Genomic DNA, 20041 nt, shown 5'->3' with positions numbered 1-20041 from the left:
CTATAGCAAATAAGGAAAAAACAATTCCTATGTGAAGCAGCAACAGTTCTGTCCTCGAAACTGTGTGCATTCTACAGATTATCTGTCCCATTACACAAAAAGGAAAGCTGAAAGCTTATATTTAAAATCAACTTTCCCTGAAAGTTTTACATGTGCAAAAAACTACTTTTCCTTCTAAGCGTTCTTGAAACGTCAAAAGGAAATTCTAGTGGAAAACACAGATGTAACAAGAAAACGTAATTAAATCTTACCTGCTTCTAGCAGAATTCGGACAACATCCATCTTGCCGAACAAGGCAGCTTCATGAAGAGCACTACCCTTTTCAGTCTGCAAAGCACAAATGTGAATAACTTGTAACACCATACTATACCCACTGCAGAATTGATAATATATTGCATTTTTAATTAACCATCTATCGCACTTTTTAAGTGCTGAATTCCTCTGGAAAATACATTCAAAAATATACTAAGATTTAACAGAATCCAACGGAAATTTCTGCTTACTTTTTGCAAACACTCAGCAATTATTGCAAATGTCTTGTTGGTATTTGAAACAAACCAATGTTGGTTTCAAACAAAAGCATTACCTCTTTCTGCTTTGGCACTTCTAGACTGCTTGCACAAGTCCGATAAAGTTGACGTCTTAAAGAATGTCACAACAAGCAACTGAACAGAGTTTGAAAACGAGTGCATCTGGAGTACTTTGAAGCTCAATACATCCCTTTGTGGTTTTGGTTATTCACTGTCTTCAGAGCTTAAGTTATATCAGCAATGCCATCTTTGTCTTTCTTAAGCAAAAGTGGTTGCAGAGATGCTGTTTTAAGAGACAGCAAACTTTTTGCAACACTTCAAAATGTTGCCCTTTGTACAAAATGGATGCACAGGATGCAAAAGCCTAGGCTTATTCAGAAAGGCTCTTCCTGTCTTGTTTCCTTAAGTGATTGGAAATCGATGATGTCAAGCAAAGGAAATCGCTCATGCCACACCATTTCCAGGAATTTAACTGAAGAATAACATGTACTTGCTACTCCTGCAAACATTGCAGATAATCAGGACACATTCTAAAGTCACATTGTTTCTAAACATCACAAATGGTGGTTTGGGTGATGGAAATTCACCCTTAAAGAACTCACAAATTGCTACCCAAAAATTTCAGATATGGAATAAAATTCACCGTCATGGAGTATGTGTGAAAAAAAAGGTAAATAAATCAACACAATTTTTTTTTAATTCACGTTTTTTTTGATACACATGGAGATGATACGGCTTCACATTACAGAAAATCATGACACAGACCGTTTTCTAGGAACACAAACCCTGCTAATAAGGGTGTTGCCTGTAATTCACTTCTTTAATTCATTGAGCTGTTAATTTCCCAATCATGCATTACCTAATATGAATGTTATTATAGCAAGATGCAACATTGAGATGTTCTGAAGGGGTTTTCCAAAAATGCTCCATTTTGAAATCCATATTAGATGGGCTATAACTGAGAGGGATTTAATAGGATCATAATGCTTACAGGTGGAGGTAGTAAGAATAATTTAGATGCACAGTAGAAGTACCAAGCATGGTTTTCATCTTTCAGGCAGCTCTTTCATCATTTGAATATGTTGCATTATAAAAATGAGGGAGACATTAAAAAGGCCAAATACTTCATTTGAATCTTTAATGCATGCACACAATTTAGAAACAGAACACCTCCCCCACCTGGCGCAACCTACCTGTCATCTTACACCCCCCCTCAGTCCACCAATCACCACGAGCACCTGTCTCTCCACTCCCTCTCTCCTCTTTATACTGGCCATCTCCCCTCTCCAACCTCAGTGCAGTGCCAGGATTTCGACCCAAAATGTCAATAGTTCCTCTCCACCAGCATCCACCACCCCCCCCCCCACCCCCCAACAGTTGCTACTGTACAGATTGTTTGTTGCTTAAAAATAGGTAATCCTCAAAGACTAAAAGAGCCTCGCTGTTTAGTGGTGTGTTACACTCAAATCATTTTTACAAAAATGTTCAAAACCATTTATGTCATTTCATGTCAACTACTATTACAGAAACTATATTTAATCCATAAAAAACAATAAACGTAACTTTAATTTTGAACATGAAAGCCCAGAACTGGAAGAAATTACTTCAAAGAATTTGATATGTGTTTGGGATTTGATAATTTTGTTCTATATCTGAAGAAATGCTCCATGTTATTGATTAGCAGAAAATACACTCATTATTTTTACTTTAAAAGAGGTTTACTAGGGTATGCTGAAGGAGCAGAGCAGTGGGACTAATTGGATGGCTCCTTAAAATAGCTGGCACACGCTCGGTAAATAAAATAGTATTCTTCTGTATTGAATTCTACTTGCACCCACCTGGCAATTCACTTCCATGCCTGCATCAAGCAAAACTTGGACCACAGCCTTGTGCCCATTGCGTGCAGCAAGATGCAGAGGAGTATGTTTTTTGGTATTGCAGCTCATGAGATTTGGATGTGCATTTATCAACATCTTGACCACCTGCAGACGACCATAGAGTGCAGCCAAGTCAAGGGGTGTTTCAAACTTGTTGTTCCTTATGGTGGGATCAGTCAATTCTTCTAAGAGAACAGCAACCACTTCGGAGTGTCCATACTGTGCTGCACAATGCAGTGCAGTTTCATTCTCATTGTTCTGTTTGAAGCAAGAGAAGAAAGAAAATCAATTACAAGGTGGCCAGCGAAACATTCCTCTCAAATAAAGAGAATATTGAAACAAAGAAAGTAATTATTGAAATAAAAACATTAAAAGGAAAACAGAAGTCTTTAATTCACCTTACACAACTGTTTTCTGAGTTTAGATACAAATTAGAGTTACAGCCAAACTGTTATAGATTTCAAGTAATTCAGGAATCTCTGGGGGTCGAATCAAACACAGTATTCCTGACATACACTAGATGTATATGAAAGGACGTCCACCAGTTCTGGACAATGGGTATACTCCTAGCATTGACCAAAGCTATATTAAGGCCTGTATGAGTTTCAGAGGCAGAAACACATACCTAGCTACATTTCCTTCCAACAGCATTCAGGCTTCAGGTTATAAACATACAAATTAGCAGCAGGAGTCAACCACTTGAGGCTGCTGTGCCATTCGATAAGATTGTGACAGATCTGATTGTAACTTCATCTCCACGTTTTCACTCACTCCTAGTAAGTGTTCACCCCAGTGTTTATCAAGAATCTATCTAAATATTCAAAGATGCTGCTTCTGCTGACCTTTGAAGAAGAGAAATCCAAAGACTGGGAGGTTGGTGGGGGGGGGGGGGGGGGGGGGGGAAGATGCTGCAATGAAGATATCTGGTCACTGCAACAAGATACAGACAGTTTGACTTAGTAGGCAAATGGGGTTTAATGTAGGAAATAGTGAGGTTATGCACTCCAGTCTGAGGAATCAAAAGGCAGACTATAATCTAAATTGAAAGGTTGAAAGATGAATGGAGAACAGAGGGATCGAGCTGTTCTTGTGCATGAAATATGAGTTAGGCAGGTGCAGCAAGTAATTGTGAAGGCAAATGGTGTATTTGCCTTTATTGCTCAGGGATTAAAGTGTTAAAATAGAGAAATATTGTTACAATTGAACAGGGTGTTGATGAGGCCACACATGGAGTACTATGTACAGGTTAATCAATTTATTTAAGAAAGCATAAACTAGCACTGGAAGCAGTTCAGAAGAGGTTCACTAGGATGATAGGACTTTGCTATCATGAATAGCTAAAAAGAGTTAAATCTGCATTCTTTGGAACTTAGAAAAATGAGATATGATCTAATTGAAATATATAAGATCCAGAAGGGATATAGCAAAATAGCTGTTGAGACGTTTCCACAAGTGGAACTGTCTCAAACAAGAGGACATGGACAAGGAAAGGAGTTGTATAAAATTGAAGTGCATAAGGGGACCATTTTCCTTACTCCAGTGCAAAGGGAATACTCCATTCTCAAGTGCAGTGAAGAGCAACAAAAAACCATTGCATCAGGCTTCACTTTCACTACACAGTGGCAGGACCTTCTTATGATGTCCCTATGATCTGTTACTAGTCTTCTGTCTGGAATAGGTACAGATTCTTGTCAGCTTGGTGGCAGGGGAATTGTTCCCTTTCCTGCCTCATTTCTTACCTTGTCCAACCACTGGGCACTTCAGCAGAGGAATGCCAGCAAATGAGCAAGTCCAGGGTCCTGTAAACCACATATCTCTGAGGATCCTGAACTATCAAATATATATGAGGACCTGTTTACTAACACTGGGGGTGGTGAATCTCTAGAATTCTCAGAGGATTCTACAGGTGAGATCACTGGAGGTATTTAAAAAGGAGGTAGATAAATTGTTGAAAGATCGGGGAATGAAGGGATGTATGGAACTGGCCAGAAGAGAAGGGCTGGACAGATCAGTCAGGATTGAATGGTAAAGCAGGCTTGAAGTGGCCTACTCCTGCTCATATTTTCTTGTGCTCCTATGTGACTCGCAACCCTCTGAGAAGAAGAAAAATTGCCCCATCACTGTTTTAAATAGGTGATTCCTTACATTTAAACTGTGGCCCTCAGAATGCTCTGAGAATTTAAGATCCTCCTGAGGTATTTGAAATAAGAAAAGGTGAATATTTTTACTAAATTATTGGTTCAGGATCCTCAGAGATATGTACTCTGCAGGATCCTGGACGTGCTAATTTTCCAGAACTCCTCTGTTGGTGTCCAGCAGTTGTACAAGAAATGAAGTGAGGCAGGAAAGGGAGCAATTCCCCCCATCACCATGCTTACATGAACCTGTGCCTGTTCCAGACACAGGCCGAGCAGCAGATCATAGGTAAACCACAAGAAGGTCCTGCCACTGTGTAGTGAAAGTGAAGCCTGATGCAATGGGACTTTGTTGCTGTACACTGCAATTGAAAATGGATCATTCCCCAAGCACTGGGATGGGGAAAATTGTCTCCTCAAGATACGTTTAACGTTTTCTCACATATCCTAGTGGATTTCAAAATATCAATCTGTATTGCCATGTAATTTACAATTTCATCTGAAATGATGTTATAGTGAGTAAATGATTCTTCCTGTAATATACATAAACCTCCCGACCAGCCACATTAAAGAGAGAGTATGTGCTTTATAAGTCTAAGCCAATTATTTCCCTGGAATCGTCAATTCTAAAATGAAACCCGAACACTCTGAATATAATGAAGAACATTAAAATTAGCAGCTGTTTAAGGCAAAAAGAATAATGAATAAATTAGCACCTTGTGCTTTCAGTGTCATGAGTTGCTGTGCTGCAAAATAAATGTTCCCCTTTAAATAATTAACAAAGGATCTGTTGTAAAAGTGAGTAAGCTCAACTTCAGTGTTCATTAAGGGCACAAACTGCAAGCAGGATTTCCTGTGTCTGTTCCTGAATAATGGAAAGGAACTGCACCCTTTAAAGCTACTGATGGATGTGGGATCAAGCATACAATGTCGATACGAGTTAGTACACAGATCCTATGGATTGATAGTCAGGAAAGCACAAAGTAAACAGATAAAGCCAAGGTTTTCCTGTGGACATCAGGTTCCCAGGTCAAATGCATTTTTCAAATCTAATTGGTGCTTGACATGAAGTTGTCCCATTGTTACTAAATTTGGATAAAGAAATTTACAAAACAAGAAATTACACAACACAATATTCATGATCATAACTTTTGCAACCTGTACAAAGTAGATCATAGAACAGCACAGGAACAGGCCCTTCAACCCACAATGCCTGTGCTGACCATGATGCCACATTAAACAAATCCCATCTGCCTGGACATGATCCATATCCCTCCATGTTCATGTACCCATCTAAATGCCTCTTAAACATCGCTCTCCTCTCTGCTTCCACCAATTCCCCTGGCAGCACATTCCAGGCAACTACAACCTGTGTAAAAAAAAAACTGCCACAAACATCTCCTTTAAATTTTCCCCTCTCACCTCAAAGCTATGCCCTCTAGTATTAGACATTTAAGTAAATCTAAAAATAACTGAGCCATAATGGACAAAATGACATGTACTAAAATTGACAGGTAATATGGAACTGCCACACCATACCTATCATAAACATAAAGTACAAACTCCTGAGTTACAATACCCAGCACAATGAACATAAAAGGGAATTAGAACATGGCCATGAGTTACATGTAAAGATCAACAAAACAATAACATAAATTCTGACTCAGAGCAAGTGCCTTGGCTTACCTCTGAAATATAATTGCTTGTTTATATTTCTCTATGAAATAAGCATTGAAAAAATTCAGAGAAATATTAAATTAATTGTAGCATAATACATACTGTATATTTTGTGTGGAGATGATAAAAAGTAAATTCCTTTTTAAATAAGCCTGATAAGTGACTAATTCTTCAAGTATCATTTTTGCTCAGCCACAGTACAAATGCCAGCAACATTTAAGAAAAACCCATGTAAATGGTGCAGGAACGTTTTCAGTGCAGCACGAAAATAATGCATGGACCATCGTGTAGCAAATGAAAGTGAAACAGAGAACTGAGATACCATTGTGAGCTTCAACCACAACATTAAACCTCAGATGTGTTAAGGTCTTGAGCAAAGTGGCAGGGTCTTTAAAACCAAGCGTGCGTTGCTTTCTTTTTGATACAGCATGGGTATGTTGTGCCCAATATTTCAAGGACTTGGCAAAATGTCCCACAAATACTTCACATTTAAGAAAAAATATTCTTGTAATTTTTCTCACAATTTACTATTCTTTTTGATGCATCTCTGTAGGTTTCTCCTGTGTGCTGTATTTAACTTAAAAGTAAACCCACTTATAAATATGTACCACAGATATGGATAGCATATTCAGATAATGTCAGCTAGTTCCATGGGTGACCCTAAAGCATTCCCGTTACCCAAAAGGCCATTATATAAAAGTGAAATGCAAGACTGGAAGTTGGATTCCCATGTTGTGAACTGAACAATTAGTCTTTTACATATTCTCTCACATGTTTATATATTCCCTAGAGCATAGATCTTGAAATGCTGAACATCCCTTTGCCTCCACAGATGCTGCTTTGTCCAGCATTTTGTATTTTGCAGCTAATAGGTCTGGAGTCACACATAGATTATACCAGGTAAGGCTGGCAAATTTCCTTCCCTAAAATACATTAATGAATCAAGTAGTTTATACTAAAATCTGTTACTTTCTCAGTTACCATCACTGACATTGTTTTTTTTTTATTTTAATTCCAGAATTATTCAATTATTTGAATTAATTTGTCCAGCTGCCATGAATAGATTCAAAACAATGTGTGCCTGGATTAATGAAGTTAAGAATGTAGGAAATATTAGCAAGAGTAAGTAATAGGAATGGTAGTCCACTTGGCCTTTCAAATCTGTTCTATCATTCAACAAGAAAAATGCTGATTCGTTGTCTAAGTCCACTTTCCCGACTGACCCTCACATCCTCCAGTTCCCCTAATCCAAAAACAATCAACCTCAAGCTTCATGACGTCTATGCTCAATACTGAGCATCCATAACCTACTGGGGGAATGAACTCCAAAGACTCATAAACTTCTGACGACAGAAATTTTCACTCATTTCATTCCCAAGTGCTTGGCCTGTTTTCCTGAGACTGAGCCCACAGGTTCTAATATTTTTTCCAGCCAGGAAATAGCCTCTCAGCATCAAATCCATCAAACACTCTTGGAATTTAAATGGGATCATTTTTCCTTCTTCTCAACTCCAATGAGTTATAGGTCTGTCTTGTTCCATCAAGGGCATCAATTGGACAATATGCAGCAGAATATCTTTTATGGATACCTACAAAATAAAGTGCACTGCAGCAACACTTGCCACAATATTGTAGAACTGTGGCAGGATTTATAATTTATTTCAGTTTAACCACATTGTGCTCAGGATCTATGGTAGAAAGGAATCAACAAGTAAAAAAGATGCTGCAAATTGTTCCACATCAGACAGTGCAGAGTGCTCAGGATGCTGTGTTCTGGCTCTGCACAAATAATTAATTGCTATATAAAAGAAATAAACAATGATCTAACACTCAGACTGCTTCTGATCACAAATCTGCCCTGATAATGCCATTACAGCAAATAAGGCAAAGTCCAGACTTTGATAGAAACCAATTAAATTAAAAATCCAAAATTCCCTTTCCATTGTGGTCCTTAGCCGACTGGCCAACAGGCTGACACTGTCGGTTACATGAAAATCGAGAATGGAGGGAAGCCCACAAGCACTGGGACATTGTAATCTCAGACAATAAATTCTTGTGCAGATTGCACCGTCAAAGGAAGATGGGAAGCCAAAGAGGCAGCAGCCCAATGCGGTTGTATGGGCTTCCACTGTTCCACAAAAACGAAGAGAAACAAAAGAATGGACAAGGGAACAGAATATCACCACCTGTGCCAGGTAGATTAGTATAAGTTGCTAGAGGAGTATCAGAAACATGGTCCTGGGTTCTCGAGGCATAAATTTGAATCTCACTGTGGTAGCTGAGATACTGTAGTGCCAGTAATTAAGTATATCTTGAACGAAATAGCATAAGTGTACAGGTAACCACGATGAAAATAAAAACATTGATTCACTAATGTCCCCCAGGCTAGACTAAACATGAATCTAGGTCCACCAGTGTGGTTGATGTTTAACTATCCTCTAAATATGTAGAGCAGTTCAGCGGCATTGAGGGATGTGCAATAAACACTGGCCGAGCCAGAGTCTCCCATGAATAAATAAGAAAAAAATCCTACTCACCAGTTTTTAAGCTGCTGCAACCTCATTTCCATCAAGGAAAAGATATGAAAATTCAGCCTACAATAATTATGAATTTGTTTTTTTTAAACAAGTGCCTAACATTAACAAGTCTGAAACCACGTTTGTCAGACATGTGAAATGGGCCTTACAGAAAGTGAGGGATAATTTTCAGTTCATGTGCGGCAGACATGCCCTTGAAGTATCTTTTGTGGGGATCAGTTTTGCTCAGTTTAATAGTTATTGAAACTAATCAAACAAACTTTAAGGAGAGTTGTTGTCATGCTTGATAGCCATTGGCCAGCGAAAAGAGAATATCAGTTTCATTATTGATAGATGTAAAGGAAGACCATGTAATAAACAGGACCACACCTTTAAGTGGATTTCTGGTACTTTGTCACTGACTTTGCTTGTGTTTGACAGATGAAGTCCATCAGCCTCCAATCAATTTGGACTGACCTGAGAAACCTCCTTATTTCAGACTATGTGACAAAATGAAGAGATAGTCACCTGGTACTTACAACTGAGTTAAGAAGATATTCTATGAAAAGATAGGATTGTATTGTTTTAGCCAGACAGACACTGTACCAGGAAATGTGGCCAGAGTGAGTCTGTGACTCTGCCAGAACAATGAGCTTAGCACCAGGTCTTCCTTTGGTGACAAGTAGTAGTTGGAGGAATACTGAGAGCAAGTGTGGGTGGGGAAAATTTTGGTGGGAAAATAGGAAGAGGCTGCTGACTTGACTGTGACACTTCCCTAATCATTCTAGATGGAACAGAGCAGTTGCCCAGTCAGGGCATATTTTCCCTTCATAGTTGAGATGCAGCATTCTATTGGCTCAAGCAAATCACTTCAGCAACTGTTGAGGAAGTTCTTACCAGGAGCTGGCTTTCATTTGCATGGAATTTGCATTGCATTATCCTCACTGAACAATCACCAATAAAGCTGTACAGGAAATTTGGAGGCTGTACTCTACCTGCACATATTCAGGACAAAGAATTCAGAATTGTCTTACCTTTGTGGAGAACCCATTTTTGCTGTGTTATTTGGGCACAAGAGCCAAAATCATCAACCCTACAGATCATTTATTCCCTTTATGCTTTTTAGCCATGCTTCTTGTTAAAACCACCAAGGTTTTGTTTAAAGTTTAACATTTTTCTGCACCGTAACAGTTTTATCAGATGCAGCAATTATGCATGTTGAACACCACTGAAAAAAAACAGTTGATTTATTTTTTAAGATCAGAAATATTTTTCATAAATACTCTTTTCAATATAATTCAGTAATTATGAGGACAATACTACTGAAGACTTTCATATAGGCACACATTGTATCTACTTTTACTTTCTTTATTATGAAATGTTTTTTGAAAGATCAAAATATTTGTTGTGATTATAATTGTCAAAATTTACAACAAAATATTGTTCACTCACTATGATACTGCAACCCTATTACTGAGCCATGCAGATTATATATTCAACAAATTCTCCTGAATTTCTGCAACAACATAATGCAGTCCAACCACCCAGGTTTCTCTCTCTCTTTCCCCCATCCCCCTCTCTCCTGTCTCCCCTCCCACCACCACCTCACCCACCCCCCAAAGTTCTCTCTTTACTCTTCCCCCTATTGTAATAAGTGTATGGAGAATTGTATCCTTGCCTGCATTTCCAAAGCAAAAGATAACTTTCTAATTGGCATCTCTCCCAATTCCCACTTTAAATGGTGCCTGCACAATGGTACTCAATGTCTGCAATCAAAATAACCAAGAATCAATATAAATTAAAACATTGGCAATTTCCTTTGAAATTATTAAAGATCTCGATTTAAGACAACAGATTGAATCTGACAGGATCACAGCAGCAACAAAATAAAGAAACAATAGAAGAAATTAACTGGATATGTACGAGACATTGAGCATTATAAGTGTTCTGCAGTAAAAATAATAAAGAAGCTGAGGGAATAGCATGATTTACAACATAAATTAATTACCAGCTGGTCATGCCTTGGTTTAAATTATGAGGATGGTAATTGGGACACATATATAAATTACTTAACTGGCAGAAGTTAATATTAAAATGCAACCCTATTCCTACCAGTTATAATAAAATAAACAAATTAGCTTCTGATCAGAATGGAATGGAATGCACTGTAAAAACACAATATTCAGGTAGCGATTTTCATCTAACTGTACTGTCATAATTGAAGATCATGTGAGTAAGAGTTTAAAGCCAATTTCAAGGACAGATTCATTTCAGGTTTTCTCTTAAATGGAGAAAGGGGTAATAATTCAGCAGATAAATACTGGCTGACGAAGGTCAATATTTTTCTTTAAAAATTTTGAAATTGGACAAGGCTAAAAAATACTCAAAAAAAAACAACAAAGGACTCAAAAAAATTGTGAAGTTCTGTTTGTTGTGACTCAAGTCATTTGGGTGGTTGGACTGCATTATGTTGTTGCCACCATAATGAGACTGGTTCAGTTGCAACCTTCTTTATCATAAACAGTGCCTTGATGCATCACTGGCCTGAGTCTTTCATCAATGAATTTAGTCATTAGAGACTGTGATTTCTGTCAGTGAACTGCTGTTGTTGTTGAGCAGGAATGAATGACTTTCATTTGTTCTTATTCCAAATTTCAAAGGAGGACCTTGAGATGCACCTTCCTTCAGAAAACCTCCCATGTAAACTAATTACACAGCTTGTCCAGTATGTGCTTGCTGCCGTCACAGATCCAATGTAAGTGCACCTCTGGACCTATTGTTTGACAAGCCCACACTGGAAAAATTTAAAGATGTTTCCTCAAATTTGCAAGAGGATCAGATTCTATTGGTTTCCCATATGAAAACAAGAGGAACAAAATGATAATATGCAAACTGTTCACTATTAGTTGCACCTCTTTGGCATTCAGATATAATTGCATCATCCAGTTTTGGAAAACAGTTTCTAATTTATTAATATGGCCTTTTGTTATGTATCAGTTTAGAAGATTGAACACACTTATCAGTTCTAAATGCATAAGTAATTAGTTATCACAAACATTTGACTGGCTTTAGATTCAATATGCAATTCATTGATTGCCTGCATAATACATTCATCCAAGCTTGGCCAAACCTTGGGTACAGATATATTTCTTGAACTTTCAAGTGGGAGTACCAGTTACACATGCTTACTTGGCTACTTATTCAGAATTTGTTAGTTGATGTAATTACTGTAACTTTGTTGATGAGTTATGTGGACAGATAACTTGTTTGAACATTGGCTACCTTGCCTTCAAAAACATCTGAACCAATTAGATGGATAGCCCGAGGTATGGCAAATGTATTGAAGTCTATAAGAACAAGACAATGCAGTTAGCAATTAAAAGTGTACAAGATAAAAATGCTCCTTTTGAAATTAAACTGGTGGAATGCTAATTGGTTCTCTAAAAGAACCTTCACCAATAACAAGACATTACCCAGCCAAAGTAATTTTAATCAGAACAAATTCAAATTAAAAAACATGTACCTATTTCCATTGGCATAAAGGAAAGGAAAACTCATTTAAGAACATTTATGGATTGTAACTCTGAAGCTATTTAATGACTTATTAATAAGGCAAATTAAGATTGGGTGCATCAGTTTTATAGGGTATTGTAGGTTAATGATAATGCAGCTGCTCGAGTAATTTGGAAGCCTGGACTGATACACTGGAGCTGTGTTAAATTCCCACCATGACCACTGGAGAATTTAAATGAGAGGATTAATTAAATAGAGTCATAGAGCAATACAGCACAGATACAGGCCCTTCAGCCCAACGAGTCCATGCTGATCACTGTCCCCACCCAGCTAGTCCCAACTCCCTGCATTTGGTCCATATCCCTCCAAGACCCGCCCCTCCATGTACCCATCCAAGTGCTTCTTAAATAATACCATTGTACCAGCCTCAACCACTCCTCTGGCAGCTCGTTCCATAAACTCAACACCCTCTGCGTGAAAGAGTCGCCCCTCGGGTCCCTTTTACATCTTTCCCCTCTCACTCTAAATCTATGCCCTCTAGTTTTGTACTCCTCTACCTTGGGGAAAAGACTGTTACCATCCACCTTATTTATGCCTCTCATAATGATAAACATTTCTTTAAGGTCAACCCTCATTCTCCTACGTTCCAAGGAATAAAGACCTAGCCTGGCCAACCTCTTCCTCTAACTCAGGCCCTCTAGTCCTGGCAACATCCTCGTAAATCTTTTCTGCACTCTTTCCCGTTTAACCACATCTTTCCTATAACAGGGTGACCAAAACTGTACACAGTACTCCAAGTGCAGCCTCACCAATGGCTTATACAACCGCAACATCTTGTCCCAACACCTATACTCAGTGTCCTGACTGATGAAAGCCAGTATGCTAAACACTTTTTTCACCACCCTGTCTGCCTGTGATGCTGCTTTCAATGAACTATGCACTTGCACTCCTAGGTCCCTCTGTTCCATTACACTCCCTAGGGCCCTCCCATTCATTGTATAAGTCCTACACTGGTTTGACTTTCCAAAATGCATCACCTCACACTTATCTGTATTGAAATCCACTTGCCACTCCTCAGCCCATTTCTCTCATCAAGATCCCCCTGTAATCTACGATAACTTTCTTCACTATCAATAACACCTCCTAATTTCATGTCACCCACAAACTTACTGGTCAAGCCTTGTGCATTCGCATCCAAATCATTTATATAAATAACAAATAACAAGGGTCCCAACCCCAATGGCACACCACTAGTCACCGGCCTCCATTCCGAGAAACAACCTTCAACCACCACCCTCTACTTCCTAACCTCTGAGCCAATTTTGAATCCACCTAGCTAGCTCTCCCTGGATTCCATGGGACCTAACCTTCCAGACCATGTGGGACCTTGTCGAAGGCCTTGCTAAAGTCCAAATAGACAACATCCACTGCCCTACCCTTACCTACCTTTTTGGTTATCTCTTCAAAAGACTCTAAAAGATTCAATTCATCAAGCCCGACTTTCCACGCACAAAGCCATGCTGACTCCCCCGATCAGACTCTGTCCAAATGCTGGTAGATCCTGTCCCTCAGAATTCCCTTCATTAACTTCCCCACTATTGATGTCAGGCTGACCAGCTTGTAGTTCCCTGGCTTGACCTTGCTACCCTTCTTAAACAATGGAACAACATTAGCCACCTTCCAATCATTGGGAACTTCATCAGTGGCTAACAATGAAGCAAATCTGAGGGTTAAGAAAGTTTCTGGCAGTGACAGTAGCTATGTAACTTCTACAATGTGATAAGAACCCATTGGGTTCACTTATAATCTGTAGGGAAGGAAATTTATTATCCTTAATTAGTCTGACATGGAGCTACAGCAATGTTTTCTGTCTATAGCCTTAATTAATTTTTTTCTCGTATCTTCAAGGATGATCCAGATTCAGATGCATATCCAGCTCCAGACACAGGTGTACAGGGCAATGGTCTGCTGCTGGAATGATCCCCTGGGTATCTTATCCCTGGGTCCCTGAACCAGAGCCCAGTCTCGTCTACACTGAGGTTCGACAACAAGTGTGCTTCAAGATGCAAGCCCAGTGTCTGAAGGGCCCCAAGTTTCGTTTAAGCTGTGAGAACTGTGAGTGCAGGAAAGGTAGACCCATCCCAGAGGCCAGATGCACCATGTGGGCCATTGTTGTGATGCTTCGTGATCCATTGTTTGGTGGAACTCACAGCTCTGGATCATTTGTCCAGAGACTTCTGGATGACTAGGCTCACAACTTAACAATGGCCGTACCATACTTGAAGTATAAAATATGGGTAGCAAGTCATCAGTTCTAGGACAATTAGGCAAAAAAGACTGGCCTTGCCAATGAAGTTCACATTCCATGAATAAAAAACTGTATTCTGGTAAATCTGCGTTAGAATATACAAAACTGACATTCACAGAATAGTAAGGTCAGTTCCAGAATATGATGTGAAATTTTGCAACAGGAGCTACAAGTCAACAGATGTATTACAACAACATCACCTTTGAATCATTTTTGCTGGGTCACATGCCTGAATTGCTCCACCTTACATAACAGATGAGAACCTTAACAACCATGCTCCAAAAATCAATTATGTCTTCCCATGGGAAACTAGAGATGTACGAATCGTGCTGGTCTTGCCAGTAATGTGCACGCCTCAAGCAAAGAAAACATTTTTGTAAAATTAGGCCTGCACTGAAAGGAATTCAAAGGATAGTGACCTGGATGGTTGCAGCACTTCAGAGTTAAAACTATCAAGAAAGCTTAAGCAACTAAAGCTATTTTCAGTGAAGGCAAGTCAGTAATGCAACCCAAAATAGATCTTTAAGCTAAGAAAAGCTGCACCTTAAGTATGCAGGCTTCCTTGAACAGGTATGAAGGAAGCTAATACAACATTTACAATTCACAAACAAAATTAGAGGTTAGAAATATTACCTACTGCAGAATACAGTGGATGTTTGAATCTGAAAGCTTAATGAATATCTGTTCAGAAAGGATTTCTTATGGCTTCTGAAGACATTAATAGTACTGCTTGATTTGTCTGTGTGGGTGCAAAGTAGATGATGTAACTTGTGGATTACAATTCAACCACAACAGAAGTACAAATGGTAGCCTTTTGGTCACCAATTTCATACCCAATCTGTTAATGTCATCAAAGAGATCCAATAGCATAGATTTTGCTCCCAGCCAAAGTATGATTTGATTCTCACAAGGTTCCTCAAAGTTACGAATCAACACCAGCTGGAATGATTCAGTAGGTAGGGAGAAGTCTGTGAGAAGCAAGAGGATTCTAAATGGACCTCGTGAGCCATTCTCATTTAATGGTGAAAAATTTGTCACTGGTCACCAGTGTTAAATGAGTGAAAGCAATTTGAAGTTGGCTGCACCCTCATTCTCACAGTAAGATAAATGGAAATAACGCATAGGAAAGTAAGTAAAACGCACAGCCGATAGATTCACATACATTTGGCAAAAGTGAACAAAGACAAATTTATCCGCTGACATGATGCAATGCTGTGCATTTTATATGGCAAAGCTATAAGCTTCCACACAGTGCTCAAGCATTGTGAGACTGCACTGACATACCAAATCCTGCCAGGTTTTGATATGAACCAAGGAAATATTAGTTATAATCTTGCTTTTACAATTGCAGCTGGGGTTCAGCTTAGAGCAGCTATGTGGGAGGATATTTATATAAAACTTCTAAGAAAAACACATTTTCAAAGACATTCTGCTGCTTTTCCCACGGAAAATGGATGGTAAAATGAGTAAGAAAAAATGTACTAAATATTAACATAACACATTTTGATGAGCACAAAATAAAATCAACCCTTCTGCCCCCAAAAAAGTATTGCCTACTGTATTGGATATGATCCATATGGACTAGTCCAACCTGTAATTCTCCACATGAACTATACCCCACATACAAACCATAGATAGAAAAATATCTAGTGGTGGAGTCAACCTTTGCTACTTACATGAACCCACAATGACGGTTACAAAATGACACTGAGAAAGTCTTAAGAAAAAAAAACATCCTGACGGTGATCACAGGCTGCACTGAAATATGAACTAGAAGAAGGAAAGAAAATAGCTTTGAAAAAAATTAACCCTGAACAGGAAATAATTAATCTTCCCATTTACAGAATGTAAACAGAATGGAGATGACCCAAAAACTTAAGCTCTTAAGTAAATCATCTACAAACCACAATGACTGAGCGCTCAGTGTGATATTCTAACTGTAAACAAGAATAGTTGCCAGGGATCTCTGCGTCACAAGATGGTATAGTTAGCAGATGATAATGTTCTCATACCTCTTGCCAAATATCTGACACAGACAGCTTCAACTATGTGCAAATTTTCAAAAGTGCACAAATTACTTTTTCTCTCAAAATAAATATTTCTTCACCACATGACAATAATTGATGGAAATTTCTTTTTTAAAAGTAGCTAAGCTATACCTCTTTTAATCAACAGCCAAATATATATTGTGAAACAGTTTACCATCTTTCTCTTACCCCTGATGGCAAACAGTTCCAATTGCATTTCCAGGCATTACTGTGGCCAAACCAGAGATCTTTAAAGGGAGCAAAGAAAAAGTTTTCAGGTAAATTATATGTCCCCGTATTAAAGCAATGATTTCATCTAAAAGTATTGGTATTGGTTTATTATTGTCACATGTACTACGATGCAGTGAAAAGTTTTTGTTTTGTATGTCATCTAGACAGATCCTAAGACAGTAACATACAGAAGCAGAATTAGGATATTCGGCCCATCAAGTCTGCTCTGCCATTCAATCATGGCTGATTTTTTTTAACCTCATTCACCCACCTTCTCCCCGTAACCCTTAAACCCCTTACCAATCAAGAACCTATCAATCTCTACCTTAAATACACCCAATGACTTGGCCTCCACAGTCCTCTACATCATTACATCGAGGTATAAAAAAAAGAATGCGGAATATAATGTTGTAATTACAGAGAAAGTGCAGTGCAGGTAGACAAATAAAGTTCAAGGGCCATGAAGAGTTCATCTTTTAGTGTATGAGAGGTCAGTCCAAGAGTCTGATACAGTGGGATAGAAGCTGTCCTCGAGTCTCATGGTTTGTGCTCTTAGGCTTTTGTATCTTCTGCCTGAGAAGGGAGAAGAGGGAATGACCAGTGTGGGAAAGGTCTTTGATTATGTCAGCTGCTTTCCTAAGGCAGCAGGAAGTGCAGATGGAGTCAATAGAGGGGAGGGTTTGTGTGATGGACTGGCCTGCATTCACAACTCTCTGCAATTTCTTGGGGACTTGGGCAGAGCAATTGCCATGTAAGAGATCTGGGGTGGAGTACAAGGACAGGGGTTGCAGTGTGCCTTATGGTCACTGGTGAATTCAACAGAAAGTGGTTCCATGAGACATGAATGGAAAGATAGTTAGGATGGTGGTGAAGAAAATATAAAGAATAAAAAATTGAAGAAAGATGTAATTTAAAGAATTCATCATGTTACTTTTCTTCCCTCCTTTCAGTTCCCAGCTTTTTGCTCTTTTCAATCTGTTCCCACGTCATTCTCTGCATAATTTTGTAACCAGCCAATTATAAATTCATGAGGATAGTAAAAGTTGCCTTGGGTGTTTCAATTTTTTTCTGCCTGTGATTTGTTTTCAGTAAATTAAGAGAGTGAAACACAAGCTCAACCAGTCAATTATGGAACATGTACTATGGAATATGTTACTGGACCAACTTATTGGGAGCACTTCTTTGTATACTTCAAAAGGAAGAATGCAAATATTGTTTTCTCACTATTTGCTTTCTTATAGTTTCTTCCCTGGTAACACAGTAAAATAGATGGTGAGCTGCTATGATCAGAGGAAGCTCCTTCAGAGACAAAGGTTTTCTGTCTCCTTGCCCTGGATTGTGAGATAGCCCTTCACAGCTTGTTTCCCATCAGATGATAAGGTGGCTAACTATACGTGTAGTTCAATGGCAACAATTTCAGCTCTTGGGTTCAAGAGATGCAAATTTTGAGTTCAATCTAGGCTGGTGTTTTGGTACAGTAATAAAACGGTCTTCTCTGTTGGATGACACGTTAAACCAAAGCCCATCTGTTTATCAAGAAGAGATGAAAGATTCAGTGGCACTATTTGAAGAACAAGGATTTCCTTCCAGCATCCTGTTTATAGGACTTTGCCTTGTGCAATATTTTCATAAAACAAGAAGTGTTTGTACTTTAAAAAAAAACTTCCTTGGCTGAAAAGCTTTTCAGAATAAGTTTAAGTCTCAAATGAGCTATACAAATGCAAGATTTTTTTTATTGATTGCTATCACATACTATTAAATTTAGGGAGCACGTGGTAAGAGTTGAAAGAACCAAGTATGGCTCGACTCAGTGCAGTAGTTTCCAATTACACCTACATTTTTTCCACTGAGTATTCTCTCAAAATGCCCAGATATCCCTTTAGGGGAAAAATGAATAATAAAGTGCTGTATTATGATTCTCCACATCCAGTCTCCCGATATATTGAAAGAAGATTAAAGATTTAATTAGAATTTGGGGAAATGTATTTACATATGTTATATATGCCGTCAGATCTTTGTCACTGGATATCCACTATGGACAGCTCTAGAGTTGCTCTGTTAAATGATAAGGTTCTACCCACAGTTATCATGAAACCTCAGAAGGGACTTCAATAAATCCATAAAAACTGCAGAAAGTATTGGTTCCGAAGAAGCAAATTTCTTCAAAGGTGGTCCGTTGGTTCTACAGCTGCAGCAACCCAATCCGCAGCTATCAATTCCACCAGCATGTTCGCACACCTGCATTCCCCCTGTGCATCAACCTCATTACTGATTAGTTAAATCCACCAGAGTCTATATAGCTGTGGTGGTGCTTATAACAGGTGGTGTGAATGATGCAAGGTATTATCTCCTTGTGACCTACTATGAGTAAGAACGATTTTTTTTGAGGGACCAGTAAAAATAGAACAGGTCTACATCAGAATGCTGGCTGCAAGATGGGCCAATAAATGCTGGTCACCTGGTTGTACACTGTGCTGCTTTGTATAATGCTCAAGTGTGTGCATGAGTGTAGTGAGTGACAAAAAACCTAACTGCTGAGAATATATAAGAATAAAGTACTGCAAATCTTAAATAAAGGCAGAAAACGTTGAAAACACTCAATGGGTCATGTTACACCTATGGAGACAGAAACACTTCTGATATTTCAGGTTGGAGGTCCTTTATCAGAACTGAGAAAAGTTAAAGGAAAGCTGGTTTTAAGCACAGAGATACAGTGGGAAGGGGAGGACCAAACAAAAGGGATTGCCTGTGGAAGGCAGGAGAGGTTAAATGATAAAACTGCGATAGTTCAAGGAAAAGTTCTGAATAATTACCTGCCATTATCAAAGAAATTTGAAAGGAATGCTGGAAATCCAGAATAAAAATGTTGATTATTTGAAACTGTGCTCAATGCTGAGCCCAGAAGACTGTAATTTTCCCAGAAAGATAAAGCGTTGTTCTTTATGTGGGCTTCATTGGAAGGCCAAGAGCAGAAAGATCAGAGTGGGACTGAGATAGTGAATTACAGTGACAGGCAAATGAGAATTCCAAAACATGCACACAGACCTGGAAGGTGGTCCACCTCAGGGACTGGAAGCTGTTCAAGGATCACTTTCACCTTTCTTCATCCTCCTTCTCTGTTTACAGTCTTTCAAAAAGCATTCTCTTTTCATATGCCCAGAAGCAATGTTATAAATTCCTCCTCCTAAATTGTTTGCTCCCAACTAATACGTACAGCCTTGTTGGAC

At 38.7% G+C, this 20041-nt stretch overlaps 1 protein-coding gene across 14 annotated transcripts in view; it reads right to left on the bottom strand.

The window, feature by feature from the left end:
- Positions 1 to 20041, bottom strand: part of anks1b (ankyrin repeat and sterile alpha motif domain containing 1B) — a 609252-nt gene that overhangs the window by 326875 nt on the left and 262336 nt on the right. For 11 of the 14 annotated variants that reach the window (XM_052034200.1, XM_052034196.1, XM_052034194.1 and 8 more), the window contains 2 exons: positions 2369 to 2665; positions 252 to 327 (listed from right to left, as the gene is read on the bottom strand). In XM_052034200.1, the coding sequence (XP_051890160.1) occupies positions 252 to 327; positions 2369 to 2665 (373 nt within the window). Of the gene's footprint in view, positions 1 to 251; positions 328 to 503; positions 563 to 586; positions 860 to 2368; positions 2666 to 16232; positions 16380 to 20041 lie in introns of those variants that run through there. The other 3 variants (XM_052034204.1, XM_052034205.1, XM_052034206.1) reach the window with 3 other exon arrangements.

The sequence above is a fragment of the Pristis pectinata genome, chromosome 19 (genome assembly GCF_009764475.1).
Source record: "Pristis pectinata isolate sPriPec2 chromosome 19, sPriPec2.1.pri, whole genome shotgun sequence".
Lineage (NCBI taxonomy): Eukaryota > Metazoa > Chordata > Chondrichthyes > Rhinopristiformes > Pristidae > Pristis > Pristis pectinata.
The sequence above is the reverse complement of the archived record's forward strand: the minus strand, read 5'-3'. Positions and strand labels throughout refer to the sequence as shown.